General features: G+C 44.3%; 1 protein-coding gene across 1 annotated transcript in view; it reads right to left on the bottom strand.

Moving 5' to 3' along the window:
* The window catches only part of tdrd1 (tudor domain containing 1), a gene marked incomplete at both ends in the record, with an annotated part of 37,203 nt that overhangs the window by 8,435 nt on the left and 7,271 nt on the right, over positions 1-21,497 (bottom strand). The window contains 14 exons of the mRNA XM_079756853.1: positions 1,620-1,757; positions 1,971-2,084; positions 2,964-3,338; positions 3,678-3,845; positions 4,327-4,434; positions 4,824-4,958; positions 6,312-6,569; positions 7,491-7,661; positions 7,849-7,956; positions 12,102-12,278; positions 12,665-12,748; positions 14,559-14,727; positions 15,816-15,959; positions 16,202-16,384. Coding sequence (XP_079612979.1) covers positions 1,620-1,757; positions 1,971-2,084; positions 2,964-3,338; positions 3,678-3,845; positions 4,327-4,434; positions 4,824-4,958; positions 6,312-6,569; positions 7,491-7,661; positions 7,849-7,956; positions 12,102-12,278; positions 12,665-12,748; positions 14,559-14,727; positions 15,816-15,959; positions 16,202-16,384 — 2,332 coding nt within the window. The remainder of the gene's footprint in view (positions 1-1,619; positions 1,758-1,970; positions 2,085-2,963; positions 3,339-3,677; positions 3,846-4,326; positions 4,435-4,823; positions 4,959-6,311; positions 6,570-7,490; positions 7,662-7,848; positions 7,957-12,101; positions 12,279-12,664; positions 12,749-14,558; positions 14,728-15,815; positions 15,960-16,201; positions 16,385-21,497) is intronic.

Raw genomic sequence — 21,497 nt, 5'->3', positions numbered from 1 at the left:
AGTGGGCAAGCTGCGCGAGTTTAAAAGGCGAGAGATACAAAAGAGCACTGCAGAGTGAGCTTGATAAAAGGCGGATGAAGTTATGAGGTATATTAAGGATAGAAAGGGGATTGTTAGGAAGTATGTCCGCATGCAAGAGAGGTGTGAAGAAGGCAGCTAATGATTACCTGTATTCACAGGTCTGAAGGATACCTGCTGTTTGAACACGGGATTTCCCCTTCCTTCTGGACTTTTTTTTTCAACAACCCATATATCGGAATTCCCATATATTGGACTACGCTTGGTAAAATAACTTCACTACAGGAGCATTAAGTGTGGGAGGATTTTCTTCATCCATTACAGTACTGTGAAAGTATGTGGAGATATGATGATATACACAATGCCGAACCCATACCCCTACCAAAAGTAAAGACGTGGTGAGGCATTTAAACATGTGAGAAGTCATGTGACCCAGCCCACACACAACTTTGTTTTTTCTACCACTAGTGCTTCAAAATCTTTCCTCTCGAACTAACTATTTGTGCTCCTCCTCCTAAATCCAAAAGGTCTACCTACTAATAATAACATGCTTCTAAGGTAATATACCAAGGTAATATAAATATAGTTCTTAACTTCTGTCATCTACAATAGGGCATTTCTTGGAATGCTCTTTAATAGCTCCAGCTGTGCAATTGAATTAAAACTTTGCACAATGTAAAAAAAAATCAATTTAGTTTCATGATCATTTGAAGAACCCCCATAAATTCAAAGCAGTTCGACTGATTGGAATTTACGTGGTTCTCATCCGCCGAAAAGTTCTTCCGCACAGCACATACGTGATACTGCAGTTTTTTATTAAAATGAAAACATTGGTTTTAACCAATTAGACTGTTTCATACATAAATACATACGCACAAGTTATGGGCACTTGTGTAACCCCCTGCTTTACCAAAGACATACTATGCCGAACCGAGAACCTTGAATTTTGTGAACTGTTCCACACGTAGTCCAAAACATATCAATAACAAACTTGCCGAACTATAGGCCATAAATAATCAGGAACAAACTAAAATGTTCTAGTAGGAACCACGTTATGTCGTCCTTTGTTGTTTTTTACCACAAAGTAGTTGTGTTTGATCATTAAAAAAACACCATTAGCGGATAATCTGGTGTCTGGGCACTATTTTGTAACTGGACACAGCACTTACAATCAATGTATAGTAGCCAATGGATTTCACATGGAAAAGGGAACATTTCACTATAGGCCTGTAGTAAGATGATATACTGATAATGTATTAAGTTGTATTCACTCTTTTCAAATAAATGTAATGTTTTCATTGTAATGTTTTGTGTTAATTTTTGATTGCTAAATAAACACACTGAACATAAGAAGTTAAGCTTACTTTTTTTACACTGGCTCTATTTGGCCATTGCCTTTTTTAAGTTGTATTTGTAAAAAGGAATGCCACTGCATGTGTATTATCTATTTATTTTTTTGTCAAAATCTGATCAAGGGGTCTATTGATGAGGGGCTAATTATATGCATCTGAATTCATTCTAAAAGTTTAATCGTCGACAATATAAGAATGAAGGGAATCAAAGCAAACCTAGGAATGCACGTGTGTGTGAGTGTGTCTCACCAGAGAACAGAGCGCAGCATGCAGCCCCCTTGCGGGGTCTCTCCTGGCCTGGGGAGGATGAGGACTTGAGGGAGGCCTGTCTGGTGCTGCAGTACTCCGCCAGCTCCCTCATCATTCTCTGCCGACGCTCCTCCTCCACTAAACACAATTAACCACTTTCAAGTAACCAAACCATTAACCCCAACGCAGAAGAATTTTAAAACTTAAGAAAACATACACGTATCTCCACTGAAACACTTATAAAGTAAGGTATAAATTAAAGTACAATAAAATAAAATAAAATTAAATGTTATTGGGGACATATAAGCCAGTGGTTGTGTCAAGGACCTCCAGCATTGAGGGGTTTCCTACCTTTCGTGGGGCTGAGAACGTAAAACAGCGTGAGGCTGATGACAGCAGCCACACAAGGACGGAAGCTCTCCCTGGGCAGCTCCACCGCTTTCCAGTGCACCGGGAAAGACGCCACTAAAACAAGATACAACAAGATAACAACCCAGTTGGATTAGTAAAGTACCGTTGTATGTGAATCCTTGACAGGAAATCTGGCACGACAAATAGTACAGACAGTAGTAGAGTAGAGTAGAGAGAGTAGAGTAGAGTATTTTTTAAGTGTTAATGTTACAGATTATTAAACACTGAACAAGACCTTAAATATAATCTGCCCAAAATGTTCTTTCTACTACGCAGCCCCGCCAGTCAGCTGCCAGTTTCAGCAACCGACGGTCTCTCAGTTTAACGGCATAAACGATAAGCGATTCAAGCTAACGTTTCTAGAAAGTAACTATTTATATGAAAAGTGTGTACTTATATGGAGTATGCACTTTCAATCCAGCATTTGTGATTCAAATCAGTACCATGAGTTACTGACTGGCGGCGCCACGAAGCGGAGCGCGGTTTGATTATGCTTTGATTTTTTGAGCCAATCAAGATAAGATAGTCATCAGGAATCTTTGCCTAGCAACTCAAACCTTTGCTTTTATTGGATATGGATTGAATAGTTTGCAGAGCAGTAGAACAAAACTACGGCCAATAGCGTACCAAGAAATAAGTAAATGTTTTAGATTCAAAATGAGAACCAAAGCCCCTCTTCAGAAAATAGTTCCACTGTTGTCACTAAGGAGCCCTGTCCGGTGTAAACACCCCTTCAATTCACTTTCAACAAGCAGGGGACCATGTCAGCCAATCAGATGTTATGAATGCAATAGCATGCATGGAGGGAGACCTCCATAATGCAAACCAATGCACAAGCGCTGCTGGGGACATTTCGCCTTAACAATACCAAACATGTCTGAGTGGCGGCATGTCGTTAGACGACCCTGAAACAATTTGAATAAACGTTCTCACGTGCTGCTGGCGCGGGCTTCAAAGGCCCCTTCCTCGGAGGGGCCCTGGGGCTCTGCTGAGCAGGCGTTGACAGCCCGGGGACCATGGCGGCCGGTTCTTGGACGGCAGCAAGCGGGTGAGCGCTGTGCGTGCCGCTGGCCGTGACAGGGGGGGCTACGGGGGCGGTTGCCTGCGCAGAGGCGGTCTCCCCGGGGAGCCTGGCGAGCTTTTGGCCGAGCAGCGTGGCCGCCAGACTCTGACCTCCGCTCGTGAGATCCAGGCCGTAGCCCCGCTCCGTGAGCTGCAGGACGCGGCCGCTCAGATGCTGCCCGCTCACCGCCGTGTGGAACCCGAGCAGGGCCTCGCTGGTCCACGGGGGCCCCAGCGCCTCCACGCCTGGGGGCAGGAGGAATCACGTGATGGCTACAGTACCTGTTGGATATAGGCTGCAACCTTGTCCATGCAAATGAGGTCTTTCAATTTAAAACCGTCATCACTGCCATTTATTACAAAATAAATACTTTACTATCATTGCATTTCTGTATCGTATGGCTTTCGTGTACAGTTCTGGATTTTTACCACAAAAACAAGATAAAAGGTTAGACAAAAAGGAACAACTGGGCTGGCTACTCTTTAGCAATAGAAGACTATATACAGTTTAAAGTACACACACACACACACACACACACACACACACACACACACACACACACACACACACACACACACACACACCTGTGAGCCAGCATCGGAGGGCCTGGAAGGGGAGCGTGAGGAGCTGAGCTTTGAGTTTTCTGAGGTTGCTCTTCTGCACCTCAGCAGAGTTGCCAAAGTCCACGAAGTAGACCAGGACCTTGTCTTCAAACACCTCCTTGACCAGGGCCCGGTACCAACAATTGTCGCCTAGACATCCATGGAGGAGCCGGAGACACAACACAGACAATATTCCAGTATCTTCTCAATAAACAAAACTATTCTGTCAAGGTCCACTTACTGCATCTTCTCCTTCTTCCTCATCTTATTCAAATGTGTTCAATCATTCCATCTGTCATCACTCTCACAAGGCAGTAACTATTTATGTGATCTTTTTAACACTTGGAAATTATGTCATGGTTAAATTTGCATATGTGCTCTGATGCGTTTGTGTTGTGCCTTAAACCTGATACATAAATAATTAAAAATAGCATATGAGAAAGGGTTTATTATATTGCTGGGAAGAGTATTAAATTAATTACGTTGAGTTATTGTTGTGTAAAAATAAATAAATAATAATAATATATATACATATATATAGTGGGTTATATTGGTGAGTGGAGAGCACTGACGGAAAGTGTTAATAGAGGGTTGTGATGGTAGCTGTTGAGTATTTGAGTATTGATCCTACCAGAGAACAGGGCACAACAGGGCTGCCCTACAGCGGCCTGGCATGGAGAAGCCTCCCCCTCACAGTGCTGCTTCAGCTCAGGGCCCAGCTCCTCCATCCTCCGGAGCACTGAAACACCGACACAGCTTGGTGAGCTTCCTCGTATTAGCACAACATATTACAGTTCACAGGTACATGTTTGCTGGAGCTTTGAAGATACATATACTGCAGTCAAACTGCACTGAATCCAAGATTCGGTTAGTAAGATTTCACCGCCATAAGACTGGTTTATTTTACTCCAAATTACTTCTTAATCAATGAAGACAAAGAACATATAAACCATAAATACACAAATCAATGTCCCTTAAAGAGAGATAAAAGAAAACAAACTGAAAGGGATTTTAAAAAGGCGGGAAACCACAAAATACCTGCTTCCTATTGGTTAGTCCCGGCATGGCATTTTCCCCAACAGTCCTCGGCTTAAAGCATTACCCATTATACAACCCATACTACTGTACCTTCAGGCTCAGATCTAACGCAGTAGAACTCTCCAGGGTTCTGCACCGAGCTGACCATCAGCGCCCCCGTGGGGCCGTCACAGGGTAGTTCAACAGAAGACCACACAAAGGGATCAGGGGCCTCTCCAGCCTCCTCTGGAGACATTTAAACACAATGTAATATCTGCATTGAAAATATAGCGCTAAAAAGGTTATTCTTTTTATACCGATATTATGTTAAGACAGTGTTTACAAAATGCTTTAATGTGCACAATAAAAAACTAATGAATACAATAAATTGAGAAGGAATGCATACTGGAGGTTGGATCAACAGAGGAAAGCATACTGGGACATACTGGAAGAGAGGACAGAGTTTGAGGATGGGCATGAATAAATACAAATCACAGTGAAATGAATATAAGACAGCAGGTGTCTTTTAGGGCTGTTTGATTAACCTTAATAAAGTCATTAAGAACAGTCATTAAGAACAAATTCTTATTTACAATGGTGGCCTGGCAAAATGTCTGAGTTTGCAAAAGTCAGCAAACGATGAACCCAAGCCATCCCACAGATGCAGCAAAACCTTTTTGCTCATAAAGAACGGACAGCCCTGTATACGGAAGAGGATTAGGGCCACTCATAAAAAAAAAATTAAGCTCTGACTTTATTCTCAGATTCTGACTTTTTTTCTCAGAATTCTGAGTTTAAAGTCAGAATTCTGACTGAAGTCAAAACTACGGGTACCTGTAAGGACCAAACTCTGTGGGAGAGACACTTTGCTTCATGCAGTAGGAGGAAACCTTAGCGACTTCTTGCGGGTTCGAAGGGTTCCAGAAGAAGCCATTTCGTTAATGGAAGACCAAAAGATGAGTGAAACTGGAACATGTGTTGTTTTGGTGCTAGTTTCACTCACCTTTTGGTCTTCCATTAACGAAATGGCTTCTTCTTCTTCTTCCTCCTACTACATAAAGCTAAGTGTCTCTCCCACGGAGGTTGGTCCTTACAGGTACCCGTAGTTCTGACTTTAAAGTCATAATTCAGACATTTTTTCTCAGGATTCTGAGATTAAAGTCAGAATATTGAGTTTAAAGTCAGATTTCTGAGATTAAAGTCAGAATTCTGACTTTTTTCTCAGAATTCTGAGAATAAAATCAGATTTTTTTTTTTTTATATATGTGGCCCTAATCCTCTTCCGTACCAGTAAGAATTTTTGAAAGGAGATTTGGTTCTGCTTTAAAAGGGGAACTGTCACACTCAGTTATTCTCTAATATAAGCAGCCATGCAAACCTATCACCCTTTCAAAAAAAAATAAACGTGTAGGACTTTTCCACAGGACATGGGTCTAGACTCCTGGTTCGGTAAAGTGAAGCCATGGAAAATCCCACAGTGCTGATCACAGCATACACAATAACATGCAGAACTTTTACACAACTTTATTAACATTGTGATGAGAATCGCACCCCTATCCTCTACACCAAGAACCACCACCATAACAACCAGTGTCCTACCCTTGGCTGCTGCTCCCTCCACTCCAGGGGCGTCCGTGTCCCCCGTGTCGAGGGGGCTGGTGGCAGCAGCAGCGTAGCCCATGGAGATCAGCAGCTCGGCAATGTCGGCCTGGGGGTCGCTGGCCTGGTCCACCATCCCCACCAGGGCCTTGCCCTTACTCTTCCCCACGATACGCAAACTCAGGATGCGGTTGCACAACATCTGCTGCAGGACCAAGGTGCAGTCATCGTCCCAGGCCTCCCGGACCGGCTGCACTCCTGACGGGGCGAGGTCGGAGGTGAGGGGTTAGAGGTAAGGGGAGGGGTCAGAGGGGAGGGGCGGGGTGGGGTTAGAGGTGAGAGGCGGGGTCAGAGGGGAGGGGTTAGAGGTGAGGGGCGGGGTTAGAGGTAAGGGGACGGGTTAGAGGTGAGGGGCGGTGTTGGAGAGGGGCGGTGTTGGAGAGGGGCGGTGTTGGAGAGGGGCGGTGTTGGATGAGAGGGGCGGGGTTAGATGAGAGGGGCTGGGTTAGATGAGAGGGGCGTTGTTAGCAGTGAGGGGTGGGGTTAGAGGGGAGGGGCGGGGTTAGATGGGAGGGGCGGGGTTAGATGTAATGGGAGGTTAGAGGTGAGGGGTGGGGTTAGATGTGAGGGGCGGGGTTAGGTGTGAGGGGCGGGGTTAGGTGTGAGGGGCGGGGTTAGATGGGAGGGGCGGGGTTAGATTTGAGGGGCGTTGTTAGCAGTGAGTGGTGGGGTTAGAGGGGAGGGGCGGGGTTAGATGAGAGGGGCGTTGTTAGCGGTGAGGGGCGGGGTTAGATGTGAGGGGCAGGGATAGATTTGAGGGGCGGGGTTAGATGTGAGGGGCGGGGTTAGATGTGAGGGGCAGGGTTAGATTTGAGGGGCGGGGTTAGATTTGAGGGGCGGGGTTAGATGTAATGGGAGGTTAGAGGTGAGGGGCAGGGTTAGAGAGGATGCCAGGAAGACTATTGTTTGAGGAGAAGTGCACAGGGGAGGTTTGTATACATGCATGAGATACGGGGTATTTTTCGTTGTTTCTTCCCTCAAGTACATGCTGGAGCTCTGCCAGATGGTGACATTTCATGATATACATACGTAAAAAGGAAAAACACACAGTATTTAAAGCGCTAACAGGTGAGTTTAATATTGGCACCAAAGTAGTGTGGACCAGTGTATTTTCAGTACCTGCTAGGGAACAGGGGATGGCCTGCATGGGCAGTGCTACCAGAGGGGCACTGATCGGCCGCAGACGCACGAGCTCCACCTCCTCCGAGTTCCCAAAGTCTATATAGCCCACACAGACCCGATCCTCTGAGGAGTATGCCAGAACCTGGGCCCTGTACCACTGGTTGTCATCTGGGCATAAAACAGTCAGAAAACAACAAAAAACACTAATGTTGGAGGCTCAATGAATGCTAGTAATAGAGAGTAACAGCTAGGGATTGAGGCTAACAGAGAGCTGTCAATGAACTGAGTAAGTGATGACTAGTAATGGAGGGTAACAACAAGTGATCATGGCTAACGGACAGCTTTCTGGGTTCACCTGAAAACTGGGAGCAGCAGACAGTGCCAGGGGCCGGTCTGAAGTTGAGGCTAGCTGGGATCGGACTGCAGTGGTCTCTGAGGTTCTTCTGAAGTTCCAGGATCTCACCTGAAAAGCAAACATTTAAAACTTTTACAGCCAGCTTCGGAAGCATTCAGCCCCCAATGGAGTAATTGGAGGAAAAAAGAATGCACGGCCAAATAATGCCAGCCCTTCTCTGATGGTTAAATAGTGGTTACAGTCAAGACTGTCCATCTCTACTGATGGCTATCCAGCTCTACTCAAAAGTACTTAAGAAAGACTGGCCTAGCTCTACTGTGAAGGTTAGGTAGAGCTAAAGACTGTCCCAGCTCTACTGTGAGGGTTAGCTTAGTGCTCAATAGAGCATGGAAACCCGACCCGAGCTGGACGGGACTAGACGGGCCGGGTTCGGACAAATATTTAGAAATTATGCTCGGGTTCGGGTCGGGCCCGGTCACATCTGCACAAAAGGCGTAGGACATTGGACAATTAAAATAGCTTATTTTACGCCTGTTTCACTTGTTTCAAAGGATATTTGTGTGATTAAAATATATTTTTAATAGGACTTAAACAGCCATCTTCCTGTGACAACGGAACAAGCGTGCATCAAACACGTCACAAACACACAGACAGACAAACACATGCAGTGATCAAACATACCCATGCACGCACACGCGCAGTGCATAGACAATGCTCGCTGTTAACGCAAGCTTGTTGCACTCATCTGTTGATATTTCTAAATGCCTTGCAGTTGTTTACTCCTTAAACGCCTGCAAAAAACGTCTATAAAAACTTATGTATAATAGATATAAATATCCTTATCTCCTGAGGGTTTTCTGAAAAATCCAAAGGAATTGTCAATTGTCACGTTTGAATTGTCACGTCTATGAAAAAAGACTCACAGGTTGTATTAAAACATGCTCCCTTAGCACTTACATACCAACACATTTTTATAAAAAATCTCAAAATCAGATTGATAAGGAAAAATATTTTATATGATAATATAACATATCACAAATAACACGTTATATAACAAATAACATTTTAAAACATGCCAACACAGACCAAGGCACCTTGGTATGAGAGAGAGGTGGGAAAGGAGTGGGGAGTGTGGGGAAAGGACACACACACACAACAAATCAGTCTTGGCGAAGGATGTGGTGCACAAAGCACTCGCGGTGCAGAGGAAGGTCACACTGCCTGCACCCCATCAACGTGGACCCAGGACGCACGTCGGTGCCGCTGCGCTTCAGAGAACACTCCCTGCAGGTCTTCCTCTTCTGGTTTATCTGGACCAGGTCATGCTCAGCAGAAGCTCTAGTTGGGCTGGTGGGGAGCACCTGGGGAGCACTTCTTTTGGTGACGGGCACGATCAGCTGCATGGTCAGATCCTCCAGCCAGTCTTTGTAGCCGCCCCTCCTATATTTCCAGTTGGCTCCTCCTGCAGACCTGGCAGCCACAAAGGCATTGTAGCACGCCACCGTAAGAAAATAAAAAAACAGCCTCCTCCACCACTTTGTAGACCTATGCTGGATCTAGTAGTATCCCACAATCTGGTCCAGCAGGTCTACCCCTTCATGTGCTGCTGATAGTCAGCAAGGCAGGCTGGCACGTGAACCTCCGCTTGGCGTTGACCATTCGCCTTCCTCCTCACACTGACCCAAAAACTGTCGGGTCATGGAAGTTTGACAGGACCATCACTGCCTTGGTGTCCTGCCATATACAAAAGGTCAGGTCATCCTGCTGCGCCACCTTGTATTCGTGCCTCTTCATGCCAGTCTGCTTTGTTAGGTCCTTGCTTTTGGGGAGGCCCTTCCTATTAGCACGCACCGTCCCACAAGCTTGTACCCCCCTGATCTTGAGGTCCACCATCAATGGTACACCAGTGTAAAAGTTATCCATATAAATGGATAGGTTGGTTCCAAAATAAGGTTTGGCCAGGTCTTTCTCAGCCTTACCCTGAAGGGCCCACGTGTACACCTGGAAATTGTTGACATAGCCTGTCTTGCTCTCCGCCATCACCCACACCTTTACTCTCCACTTCACTGGCTTCATGGGGAGGTACTGCTGGAAGGCCAGGCGTCTCTTGAACTTGACCATGGACTCATCCATGGTCACAAAGCTATTGACCTCGTAGAGATCCTGGAACCTGACAAGGAGGAGGTCCATGAATCCCTTGAGCTTCCAGAGCTTGTCAGACTTGTCCACAGTAGGGTCCATGTTGTCTTGGAGATGGAGATATCTGAAAATGCACATAAGATTAATGAGTTTATGCCTAGCATTGCCATCATATTTGTTGTATGTTGTATGTTGCAGGGATATTGTCAATACTACAAATGGTTGTGCTGTGTTTAGCCAGAGAAATTCCCCAGGGAATCGTATCTTGTGTGGCCAAGCTACTTGATCAATAAAGGAGTTTTGCTATTACAAGTTACTTGATTCAGGATAAAGTGAAGGTACCACCAAGCTACTGAGGATTGTAGTAAGTTACTATCTTCTCTACAAGTAGTGAAGCTACTGCCCAACACTGCTATCTATTATGCTATTTAATAGTTATGGCTACTTGATCAATAAAGGAGTTTTGCTATTACAAGTTACTTGATTCAGGATAAAGTGAAGCTACCACCAAGCTACTGAGGATTGTAGTAAGTTACTATCTTCTCTACAAGTAGTGAAGCTACTGCCCAACACTGCTATTTATTATGGTATTTAATAATTATGGCATTATTATATTAATAGTAGCAGAAGGCTATAGCACCACTATCATTATTGGACATGATGGAGACTTCAGTGCGCTAACGCTACCGTAAGACATAGGAACTCGGAAGAGAGCGCAAGAATACAAATCATTACCTCCAGATCATCAAAGTGAGGCAGAGCCCGACAAACGTTTTCATCTTGGTTTTGGAGACGGGGTTCCACTTCGAGTTTGATGGGGTCTGGCCGCGCGTCTGATCAGCATAAACATTTGTTTGGGTCACCAACATGTCCCAAAGTTCATCAGTGAATATCCGTGAAAATACGTCCAGGGGGATTTCACCCACGGCAATCGGCTTCTTTGGTCCCGGTTTGCGAGTGAACTGCTTGGGATTTCGGGGCAAGTATCCATCCGTCTTCCAGTCCCCCTGAAATCCAGCAAAGTCGTTGTCGTCCTCCTCTCCTTCTATCCACAAATACCACTCCTGGGCTCGATCCAAAGGATCGTCAAGTACAAACCCTTCTACCTCCACCTCCCTCTCAAACTCCTCACTCTCTCCCAACTCCAAATCGCTGCCGTCGCTGTACTCGTCAATCGCAGCCATTCGTCATATGATTGACGGGATTGTCAGCCAACGACGTTTGGCTGGTCACATGGTTTTAAGAAAACAAGACCCACCTCTTGCGTATTTGAACCAATGACAATGCATTATATGCTGCATTTGTCATGAAAATGACGACAAATCAACAATAATGCGCTACGCAGCAGCTGGCAGGAGATTCAAAGCTGCGCTACACAGCAACCGGCGGTAGATGCAATGTTGCGCAGCACAGCATCCGGTACAAATGGGTTAATAAATGCGTGCTTTCATACACACAAACGTGCATGTGTCATTAGTATGAGAAAAATAGACTAACTGTGTCGGGCTCGGACATATATATCCTGATGCCTGTCGGGCTCGGGTCGGGCTCTGTTACTTCACTGTCGGACGCGGGCCGGGCTTGGACAGAAAAATGCGGCCAGATAACAATGCCAGTATCAGAAATTCCTCTGATAATGCCTAAAACACAGTGTCGGGTATTGTCGAGTAAGCAAGTCCATGCGCCAATCCGATACCTTAAAGTGAACTAATTTACCACACAGGCAAAGAACATCAAAAACACGTGCAGGGTTATGCTGCGTTCACTTATGGTCGGAAGTGGAAAGTCGGAATGGGAAACGCATCATTTCCGACCTACGTGCATTCGAGCCACCAAGTCAGAAAAACATGGATGCATGGATGCTTAACTAAAAGATTACAAATGTATTATTATAATTATAGATTATAAATGATCTACTTCTGAAAAAGAAAACTGTAGACAGTAAGTGAACCGACTATACATTGCCGTCATCTTAAGCGAACCCTTCAATAAGAACAAGAGCTTTTAGTAGTTACAATGTTAGATTCTGTATCGACATATACTCGTATCGGCAGATACTCAAGTTCAGGAATCGGAAAGGAAAAAACTGGTATCTGAACATCTCTAGTACTTACTGGCATTTTCCACCTTCTGGCAGATCATGTCGACGGGGGAGTGGACCTGGGTGACCAAGGCTGAGAAGCAGTCTCCCACGCACTGGCTCAGGGGCTCCGGGGGACAGGCCTCTGTGTTCTCGTCCTTCCCGGTGGACAGACGCCTAAAGTTCTCCAACGACGCGCTAACCAAGCCGTCTGAGACACCCACAACACATCGAATGGTAACCAAACTGTAAATTTTCGGTGATGTTGGTTCAAATTTACTGCTGGGATTTATTAAACGCCAATACTTTGCATCTGAGGGTCACAGCAATGTTTAAATAAAATGAAAAAATTATACATATATATATATATATATGACCCTTTCTGACAGTTTTCAAAACCGAACCACAAAAAAGCATCACATTGATAAAATGTACAGTTTCAAACTGTATGGTCCAGACCAAACAGTCCGTTTGGAAAGGTAAATATCGTAATTGCTATTCAAAAGTAGTTCAACCACAGCACCCGAAATGTCCATCTAAATAAGCTGTAACTCAAACTAAAAGCTTAGTTATATTCTTTCTGAATTCAATACTTACGAATTTCTTTTTCACTTGGCTTTGCAGCGACCCCTTCGTGTGTGGCATATCCCTGGTCAACCAGAAACGTGCTCAGCCTCTTGCCTAGTCGCAAAGTTGAGAGGGAGCAGTAAAAAATAAACATTGATTGATTTATCAGGTAGACTTCATGAAGGGATGAGAAAAAAGGTTTAAAGCAAACATTTCAAATGCAAGTTTGCGGACAGTCATTTTTGTTAAAAGTTTTACAGCAGGTATATTTTCTATAGGTGCCCTTTCCAAGATGCATCAAAATGCCTGTCAGAACCATTTATATGAAGCAGTTAATATCAGTGACGAGGCCTTATTTGCTTCACCGGTCACTATTGTAGGACCTCTAAAAGTGCTTATTTTTGCAGTGAAAGGCTAAGATTGTTATTATATATGTCTGACTACTAGGGCTGTAACGATATGCGTATCGAAACCGAAATCGCGACACTCAAAGCCACGAACCTGTCTCGCGGTGTGAGAAGGCAGAAGCGCAACACGCCCTTTTTAACTCCCATTATCCTTCCAGTCAAGATCCAACCACGTGATATGAGCTGTTAGTGCCAGGGTTTCCGTTGTCCGGTAATAGAAAAATTGAATGTCAAAATTGTATCTCTCCGGTCAAATTGTCAGATTGAAATTAGCTAATAATCTGTCTAAATAATATTCTGCTGACACCGCTCCTCTTATCGATGCCATAAGTCTGCGATGAGATGCCCTCGCTGTGATGACAGCGCTCCGTGGCTATGGAGGATTGCATTTCTCCACAGCCTGCAAAGTCCTCATATGCGATATGAATGACTTTTATCCAGAGTGGCCAAGTGCGCAAAAATAGCCTGTGTGATCCCTGTCTCTAGTGTTTTGTGTGCTTGACCGGTTGGTCTGCTTATAGGTCAAAATGAAGCGGCCACCGATTATTGACAGGCTGGGTACTTTGTTCTTTTACACAACCAAACTCATTCGCTTCTTCACTAGACTGACACACACACATGCTACCGCTCGCTCTCCTCGCTCGTCAACTCACTCGCTGACGTCACTCACACACACACACAGCCATTCTCGCGCCCACACATACGCTACTCGTAACACTATGCCTCGTTATTGCGAATCAGACGTTCATGTTTTTTCCCATCTATTTGAAAGTTAGGCTATTAAACATGTTGCATTCTATACGGCCTGATTATGTCGTTATTTAAGCTACATAGCCTAATAAGAAGCGATAACAGGATATTTGACTGAAAACGAAACCTATGCAGGTCACTTTGACCGGCACCGGTTTTTCTAGCGGGAACGCTGGTTAGTGCTACCAAACTATTCAAATTACTATTATTTATTTGCCATTAATATTTTCAAATACGTTAGCCTAAACCACAAAACTAGTTGAGGGTTTTTGCCTACCTGAAAGCATCTTCCAACTGCAATCTTTGGTTGTTTATTTATTCATTTTGCTATAGGCCTACTTTAATAGTATTCTTTCTGTTCAAATCTGTTCAGTGTTCCAAATTATTTGTTATTAAATGGAACATTACGTTAATTGTTATACAAGTGTGGTTTAAATAAAATGCTTTTTAAATTTAAAAGAATCGTGGGATGAATCGAACCGTGGGTCAAAAATCGTGAAACAAACCGAATCGTGAGTTGGTGTATCTTTACAACCCTACTGACTACATTATATATTATTGCAGATCCAAGTGAATAGTCTATTTTGAGATAAAACTGGGAATATTGCCGAAAGGTGACAAGTTTACACCCCAGAAACCTGAAATCAAAACTGCATGATCTGATATCTTGGAAGTCTGCATTTTCCCCACAACCACCATATGAATAACGGGCATGCCCAGGTGAACTTCTGATCCCCTGGTTGGGCAACACTGCAGAACATACTCACCTACAGCAGGGACCATTATATCAACCGCATGGACCCTCTCACTCTGCACGACGTCCAGCACATGGAGGGTGACCAACTGCTCGGTCAACAGTTGATTCACGACCACACAGCATTTGCCTGTCCAGATGCCTGTCACCGGCACTACCCCGGCAACACAGCACTCGGTAGCCTATCATAGCAAAGGAGCGGAGCCGTTGGTGGCAGTAATGTCCTCAACAGAAAATGGATTCCGGTGGCCGCCATCGAAAAGCGGCTTCAAGGCTGGGTGATCAAGAATGTTGTGGGAACATTTATTGTATCACTTTTTCCAAGTTAGATTTCTATCCATTTTTCTTACACAGATCAAATACGATTTTGGAGATGGGTAAATGGGTTTTTATTCTTTGGACATAAAATTAGTATTTCGCAATGGATGCAAGTCTTGCCTTGGCTGGCCAGCATTTCATTTCCAAATAAGGTTGCTGCCTTACGACATTCAACAAACTCCAGTAATCAGAGTATAGCTCAGAGTGATTTCTGTTCTGGGCTTGAAATTGAAATTTTCAACTCGTAGCAGGGCTGGATGAAATCCATATTAAATATCCATCTCGATAAAATCAGCCGCGATAACGCTAATGTTTTTAAAGCCAATATACATTTAACAACATCTATCACTGACAGGGAGCAGCTCTCCGAGTCAGTGCATTGCTTTAAAGGGTACATATTATACCACCAAGTGTGAGTGTGATTAGCCTTACAAGCCGTTTCTAAAATCGGCCCCATATGACATCACTAGTGGGCGTGTCCATCTAGGTCTGTGCTGGATAGATCACTCTACCAGCCTAACCAGTGGACTGAAGTAAACGTTGCTCATCTATCCAGCAGAGATCTAGGTTGACACGCCCACTAGTGATGTCCTATGGGGCAGATTTTCGAAACGGCTTCTAAGGCTAATCACACTCACACCTGGTGGTATAATATGTCCCCTTTAAGGCAGAACACAAAGGGCTACGTTAGTGCGTAATGACGAACATGCACGAAGCGTCCCACAAAAAATTGTGGGAAATCCCCATACGGGAATCCCAGTAATGTGAGCGCCGTTAAGGTAACTTTGTCTGCCAGATGATCCCCTGACCGGGGCTAGGTGACGCATGTTTCCTTGTGTTCATTGTGCTTTTAAGAGGTGCACTAGACACCTCTTAAAACACATTGTTTGAAATACTGAAATCCATAGTGAGAATTTCAACACGGTGGTGAATGGTGTGTGCTGGCTCTTACGCAGGGAGGGATGGGCCAGATGCTTGGATCCAGAGGTCTGATCCTGGCCAAGGGAACATCCTCCTCATTGCCGAAGTCAATGTACAGGATGCTGGCAGTCTTCTGGTCCGTGGGTACTGACTGGACCAGGCCACGGTACCATTTCTAAAAGGAATAGGATTGAGTTGCCAGTACTAAACATGTGCCAGTTACACAAAAACCTGTGTTATCTCTTGATTAACTTCAAATCAGTCACAGTGAACATTATTCTATCTGAAGGCATGGATTTTTTTTTTTATCGTTAAAGTGAATCCATGAATTACTTCAGCTAGTTCAAGCGTCTCCAGTCTCACCCCCCTGGGCACACTATGCCGGCCCAACTAACTGGGTCGGGACACGCCACTGACCATATCCATGGAGAACTGGACGGCACAGACCTCCCCCTGGTCGGGCAGGTAGGTGGAGGCGGGCAACCAGCCCCTGGAGGCGTTCTGCAGCTCCATGCTGACCTTCTGCAGGGCGGCCTCCATGTCACGGCACTGAACGTGGACGAAGAACCGGCCTGGGCTGTGCGTCTCCACCACCGCCGCCTGGGATCAAAACACGTTTATTACTTCATTCTGGTTGGTTCATACTACAGTTTATCGTATTGTTGATTGCCCCCCTTATGTCCCCCTCTGGTTAGTGTATTCCTGCATTGTGTTTTAATTTTCTTTAAATTTGTACTTTGTTCATGTTTATTTTTTTTAAGTTCTAAATAAATATTATTACTACGCTAAACGTATCTGTTTTGTGATGGTGCCGTTCGAACATATCTGGTCACTCAAAGCACTTCTTGGATGACAAGGAAGGTACACAACTACATTCATCCTCTTCTCTTGTCAGTCCCCCTCGTACATTCAATGACGGTAAGGATGCAAACACATGAAGAAAAGTTAAAAAAAAGAAAACGTCAATTGGCAATATCATTATCAGTGTGGAGAACCGCACTACAAAGTAACACGTCAAGGTACTCAGACTACTCTTTTTTTGTAACGATAGAGTTTTTTCCCCTTTTGCTCGCAAATTTTTTTTTGTGCTTGCAAAGCGCACCCTGCCGGGAGGTTTCCATGTGGCTGCCGGCACCAGAAGGGTGTACATACAGTACATTTGTGCACACTAATGAGCAGGGGAAATATGGAGAAATTGAACATATTACAAGTATAATCTTTAAAACAATTATTTACATTTATTCAACAAAAAATATATTATATCAACAACCACCCTATACAGTAAAATCACATAACACAAATACTACAACAATCGAAAAGGTCTGTGCCTTAAACCAATGCATCTTCCCACTCCATCCCCTCTCCCCATCACAAAGGTTGTAGTAGGACCATAAAGAGGCCATGCCTCTATTGAACAAGTTTTGGGGCTCTAGAGTCAATAATGGCAACACTACTGAAATTGTTGCTTAAAAAAAATTATATTGACAGTTTTGCTAAAAATAAATTCCTTTAAAATAAGTAGAGATATAGTTTTCAAAACTAAAAGTCGCAGTAAGACCATAAAGAGCACATGCCTATATGGAAAATGTTGTGGGGCTCTAGAGTCAATAATGGCAACGCTATTGAAATTGTTCCTAAATAGAAAATCCTCAAAAATAGGGAGAGATATATTTTTCAGAACTAAAGGTTTGGTTATTTATTTATAACCAAAATTTTTCTTCAAAAAAAATTAAAAAAAAGAAAAGCGGCATAAATTGGTAAAAAACACTTCAGAGGAATTAAAAGAACTGGTACACAAATTTCACATAACCAAGTGCAAGACATCCTGCACATGAGACCAAGTGTATAACATTCTGCACATCACAACAACTGTGCAGTATGAGTGGAAGGGGGGGTAGGACCATAAACAGGCCATGCCTCTATGGAACGACTTTTGGGGCTCTAGAGTCAATAATGGTTGAAATTGAAATTGTTGGTAAATAAAAAATCATCGAAAGTAAGAAGATATACATTTTTCAAAACTAAAGGTTGTGGTAGGACCATAAAGAGGCAATACCTCTATGGAACAAGTTTTGGGGCTTTAGAGTCAATAATGGCGACGCTGTTGAAATTTTACCATTGTGGTCGTCAGTTTTGCACTTTGCAGACGGACCCTGAGCTCGCGGCTGAAAGCCGACAGCTCATAGGAGCCAATATAATTCACCGTTCGCTAAATACGGCTTATTTGGATGAAAACAATGCTGTAGCTGGTTCTCTAGGGTTACTACACTCAATTGTGTCGCAACAATGTTTCACTGATGATCTATTGAACCGCAAACTCAGAATCTGACAATTTATTTCCAACTTTACGGAAGTTCCTCTCCGTTTATATGCTTTACTCACAGGTTTGTGAATTGACCTGGATATGAAGCGTCCACAGCGCAAAATAATATTTGTTTCTAAAGAGAAGACGGAGCTCTCCTCTCCGTTTATATGCTTTACTCACAAGAAGTGTGTGAATTGACCTGGATATGAAGCGCATATCCAGCGTCCGTAGCGCACGGAATGTTATATTATTTTGCGTAGCGCAAAATAATATAACATTTGTATTTTAAAGAGATAAGCTGAAGCTCTCCTCACCTCGTTAAAAAAAAGAAATTCAGCAGCGGCGGTCATATTTCAGCATTGTTTCCCCTATATGCACCTGGTACTGCCGCTGCTAGATGCATATAGTGGAAACAATGATATACGTGAATTTTGCAATTCAAGTAACAGTTCTTTAGTTACATTTTTATATAAGCAGTCCATTATTGTTAAAGGTCCCAAGGCATGCTACTTTTTTATTCTAGTGCAGAATTACAGCCACTACAAGCCAGTCGCACACTGAGCTTTCCCCAAATGTGCCATTTCGGTGTCTGTAGCTTTAATGCAAATGAGGAGGAGAGAGGCGGGTCAAGGAGGAGGGTGGGGGTGTGGCCCTGAGCAGCTTGCAGCCACGGTACCATGCGCTCTGTTTACAGTGGATGTATCGTAATGGTGAGGCGCACACAGCCTTTAGCCATGTTCTGTAAATATTGGAGTCCTGGAGCTCTATATCTAAATAATATCATATTATACATAGATATCTATATCATATAATATATATTATCACGGCCAAAGCTGTGTGAGCCTCCAGAAGATATTATGAATCTCAAACGACCGCGACGGGTTCTCCGACGTCTCTGGTTCTTCCACGTCCACATCAATCTGAAGAAGACTGAACCACGACATGGAGGAGAAAGTGATTGTTGCCCGCGATTGTTGACCGGGGTTGTCTCCCGCCGGAGCCTCGCTGCCGAGGGACCACCACCTCGGAAGTGGTCAGCACTTACGCCTGATTTCCACCGGGGATGTAAGCGCCACGGAAGGGCTGCGCCGCGGTCACCGCTGCTGATCGCTGCCACTCTATTCAATGAAACCATCCCCACCGGGAGCAATGCGGAACGTCTCAGCAGCGTCCCAGGAGCGGCACGCCGCGCCGCAGCGCTATCATTCCGTAGCACTTCTATTTTTGACGCGAGCCGTTGCTGAACCGCAACAGAGCAGATCGAGCCGGGCAGGAAGTGAAAAAGTAAAAGCCATAGAGCATCCGGTCAATTTTCAAAATAAAACAATACCCAGCTCATGTAGCCCATCACAACTTCACATCAACATTACGTCATGACCGGTGGCACCAGGCCAGCAGTCAATCAATCAAAGGGTCTCAAAGGGTTGGCAACATGGACGATGAGTGACTGATTCTCGAAGTGGAGCAACATAAAATAATTGATGAAATAAATCATCTTTTTTATAAGGACAATGTCAGAAAGGACAAAGCCTGTCATTTAATTGCAGTAGTTTTGGGAGTGGAAGGTGAGTACATTAGGTTTAGGATTATCACGTGATCTCGCGTGAATACGGCTGGCTCGCAAGGCAGCGCTACACTGCTGTTCCGCGCCCGGTGGGGATTGACGCAGGGCAGAGTTCGCAGCCGTTCCGCGGCGCGTACGTCCCCGGTGGAAATCAGGCGCACCACCGCCTCCTGCAGCGCCGAGGGCGGTGGTCCCTCGGCAGCGGGAAGCGGGGCTCCGGCGGGAGACATTCGACAATCCCTTTCTCCTCCATATACTTCAGGGAGTCAAAGCCAAATTTCCTTTCCCCCAATTCATTCTCAACCATGGCTGAGACAGCCCCAACTACGAGTCTCGTTGTGGAAATACCAGAGACGAGAGTCCGACGTGTTATGCGCCATAACACCAACAGCAGAACGGTTATCCAAATAACAAGGAAGTGTACAACATTTGCGCTACAGTCCTGGAGCTACATACCTTAATTATATATAGATATCTATATCAGGGGTCTTCAACGTTTTCCAGGCCAAGGACCCCCAAACTGATGGAGGGATGGAGCGGGGACTCCCTGCTAATATACTGTATAAAATTGTGTTTTATATTAAACTTGTCCTATAGTGCCATGTATAAATGTATCTTGTTATTTTGCGTTCAATACTAAGATATTCAAATAATACACAGGTTCATATATTCATGTTTTTATTTTAAACATGTGCAAGGTACAGTGAGTAGGGTGGCCATGCCATTGCCATTCATAAACATAACATAATAAACTGATACCTGCCAAGATCAACAATGTCTGTCAATTGCATGTAATCATGCATAAAAGCTATTCAAACTAACATTTTTAAAACATAAATGTGAAAAACGAAAATTAGTGATGTTTGTTAGTGTCTTAACACTCTGCAAGTAGTCCAGTAACTTATCAACCCCAGCGTGTCCGGTTGCTAAGCGACATCAACGTCTTTGGCAGACTATTTCTCTGCTGATTGCTTATTTTCCCGATAATGACCAGCGTTCTGTACATTATCCCTTACATAACAGCAATCTCTCTCTCCCAACAGTCTTGGCTGCGCACTCTCATCCAAATACGTATTGTTTGCGGAGGAGGAGGGGGTAGATATAAAGACCGGATGAGAAACTGACGTCGCTGTGCTGTCCTTCTTAATTGAAGGAGCAGGCAGAGAAAAGCTCTCTCCTGCTGGGCTTTCATTAAAATCAAATACATAAAAATGTCGCAGCCAGTCCAAATGTGTCAGGTGTGCCCGAGAGACATACGAACGTACGCTTACCACTTTTGTAAATGCCTTATATATAGTACATTCGGATCGCATGATAGGAATAGATCTATTCCGATTAGAAATCGGATCAAAAGTGTCCATGTAAACAAGGCTAGTGTGTTGGATTCATGTTAATGTCTATTTAAAGACATTTCAATTTGTGGAAAAAATTGCGGGGGGAATATAAAAAAATGTCTAAACAACCAAAACTTTTGCGACCCCCCTGTTGTACCTTCACGGACCCCCTGTTGAAGACTTCTGATCTATATCATATAATACATATTATCATTGCCAATAGCTGTGTGCGCCTCCAGACGATATTATGAATCACAAACGACTTTGTTGGGTTCTCCGACGTCTCTGGTTCTTCCGCTTCCACATCAATCTGAAGTAGACAGAACCGCGCGCTGCCTGCTGCCGGGCGGTGGTGCTTCGCGGCGGTTGTGTCTCGCGGCAACTGGCGGCGCACAGTTCATGTACTTCAGGGAGTCAAAGCCAAAGTTCCTTTCCCCCAACTCCTTCTCAACCATGGCTGAGATAACCCCAACTAGTCTTGTTGTGGAAATACAAGAGACGTCAAAGAAC

This window comes from Pollachius pollachius (assembly GCF_949987615.1).
Source record: "Pollachius pollachius genome assembly, chromosome: 19".
Taxonomy (NCBI): domain Eukaryota; kingdom Metazoa; phylum Chordata; class Actinopteri; order Gadiformes; family Gadidae; genus Pollachius; species Pollachius pollachius.
This window is presented reverse-complemented; position numbering and strand designations above follow the sequence as displayed.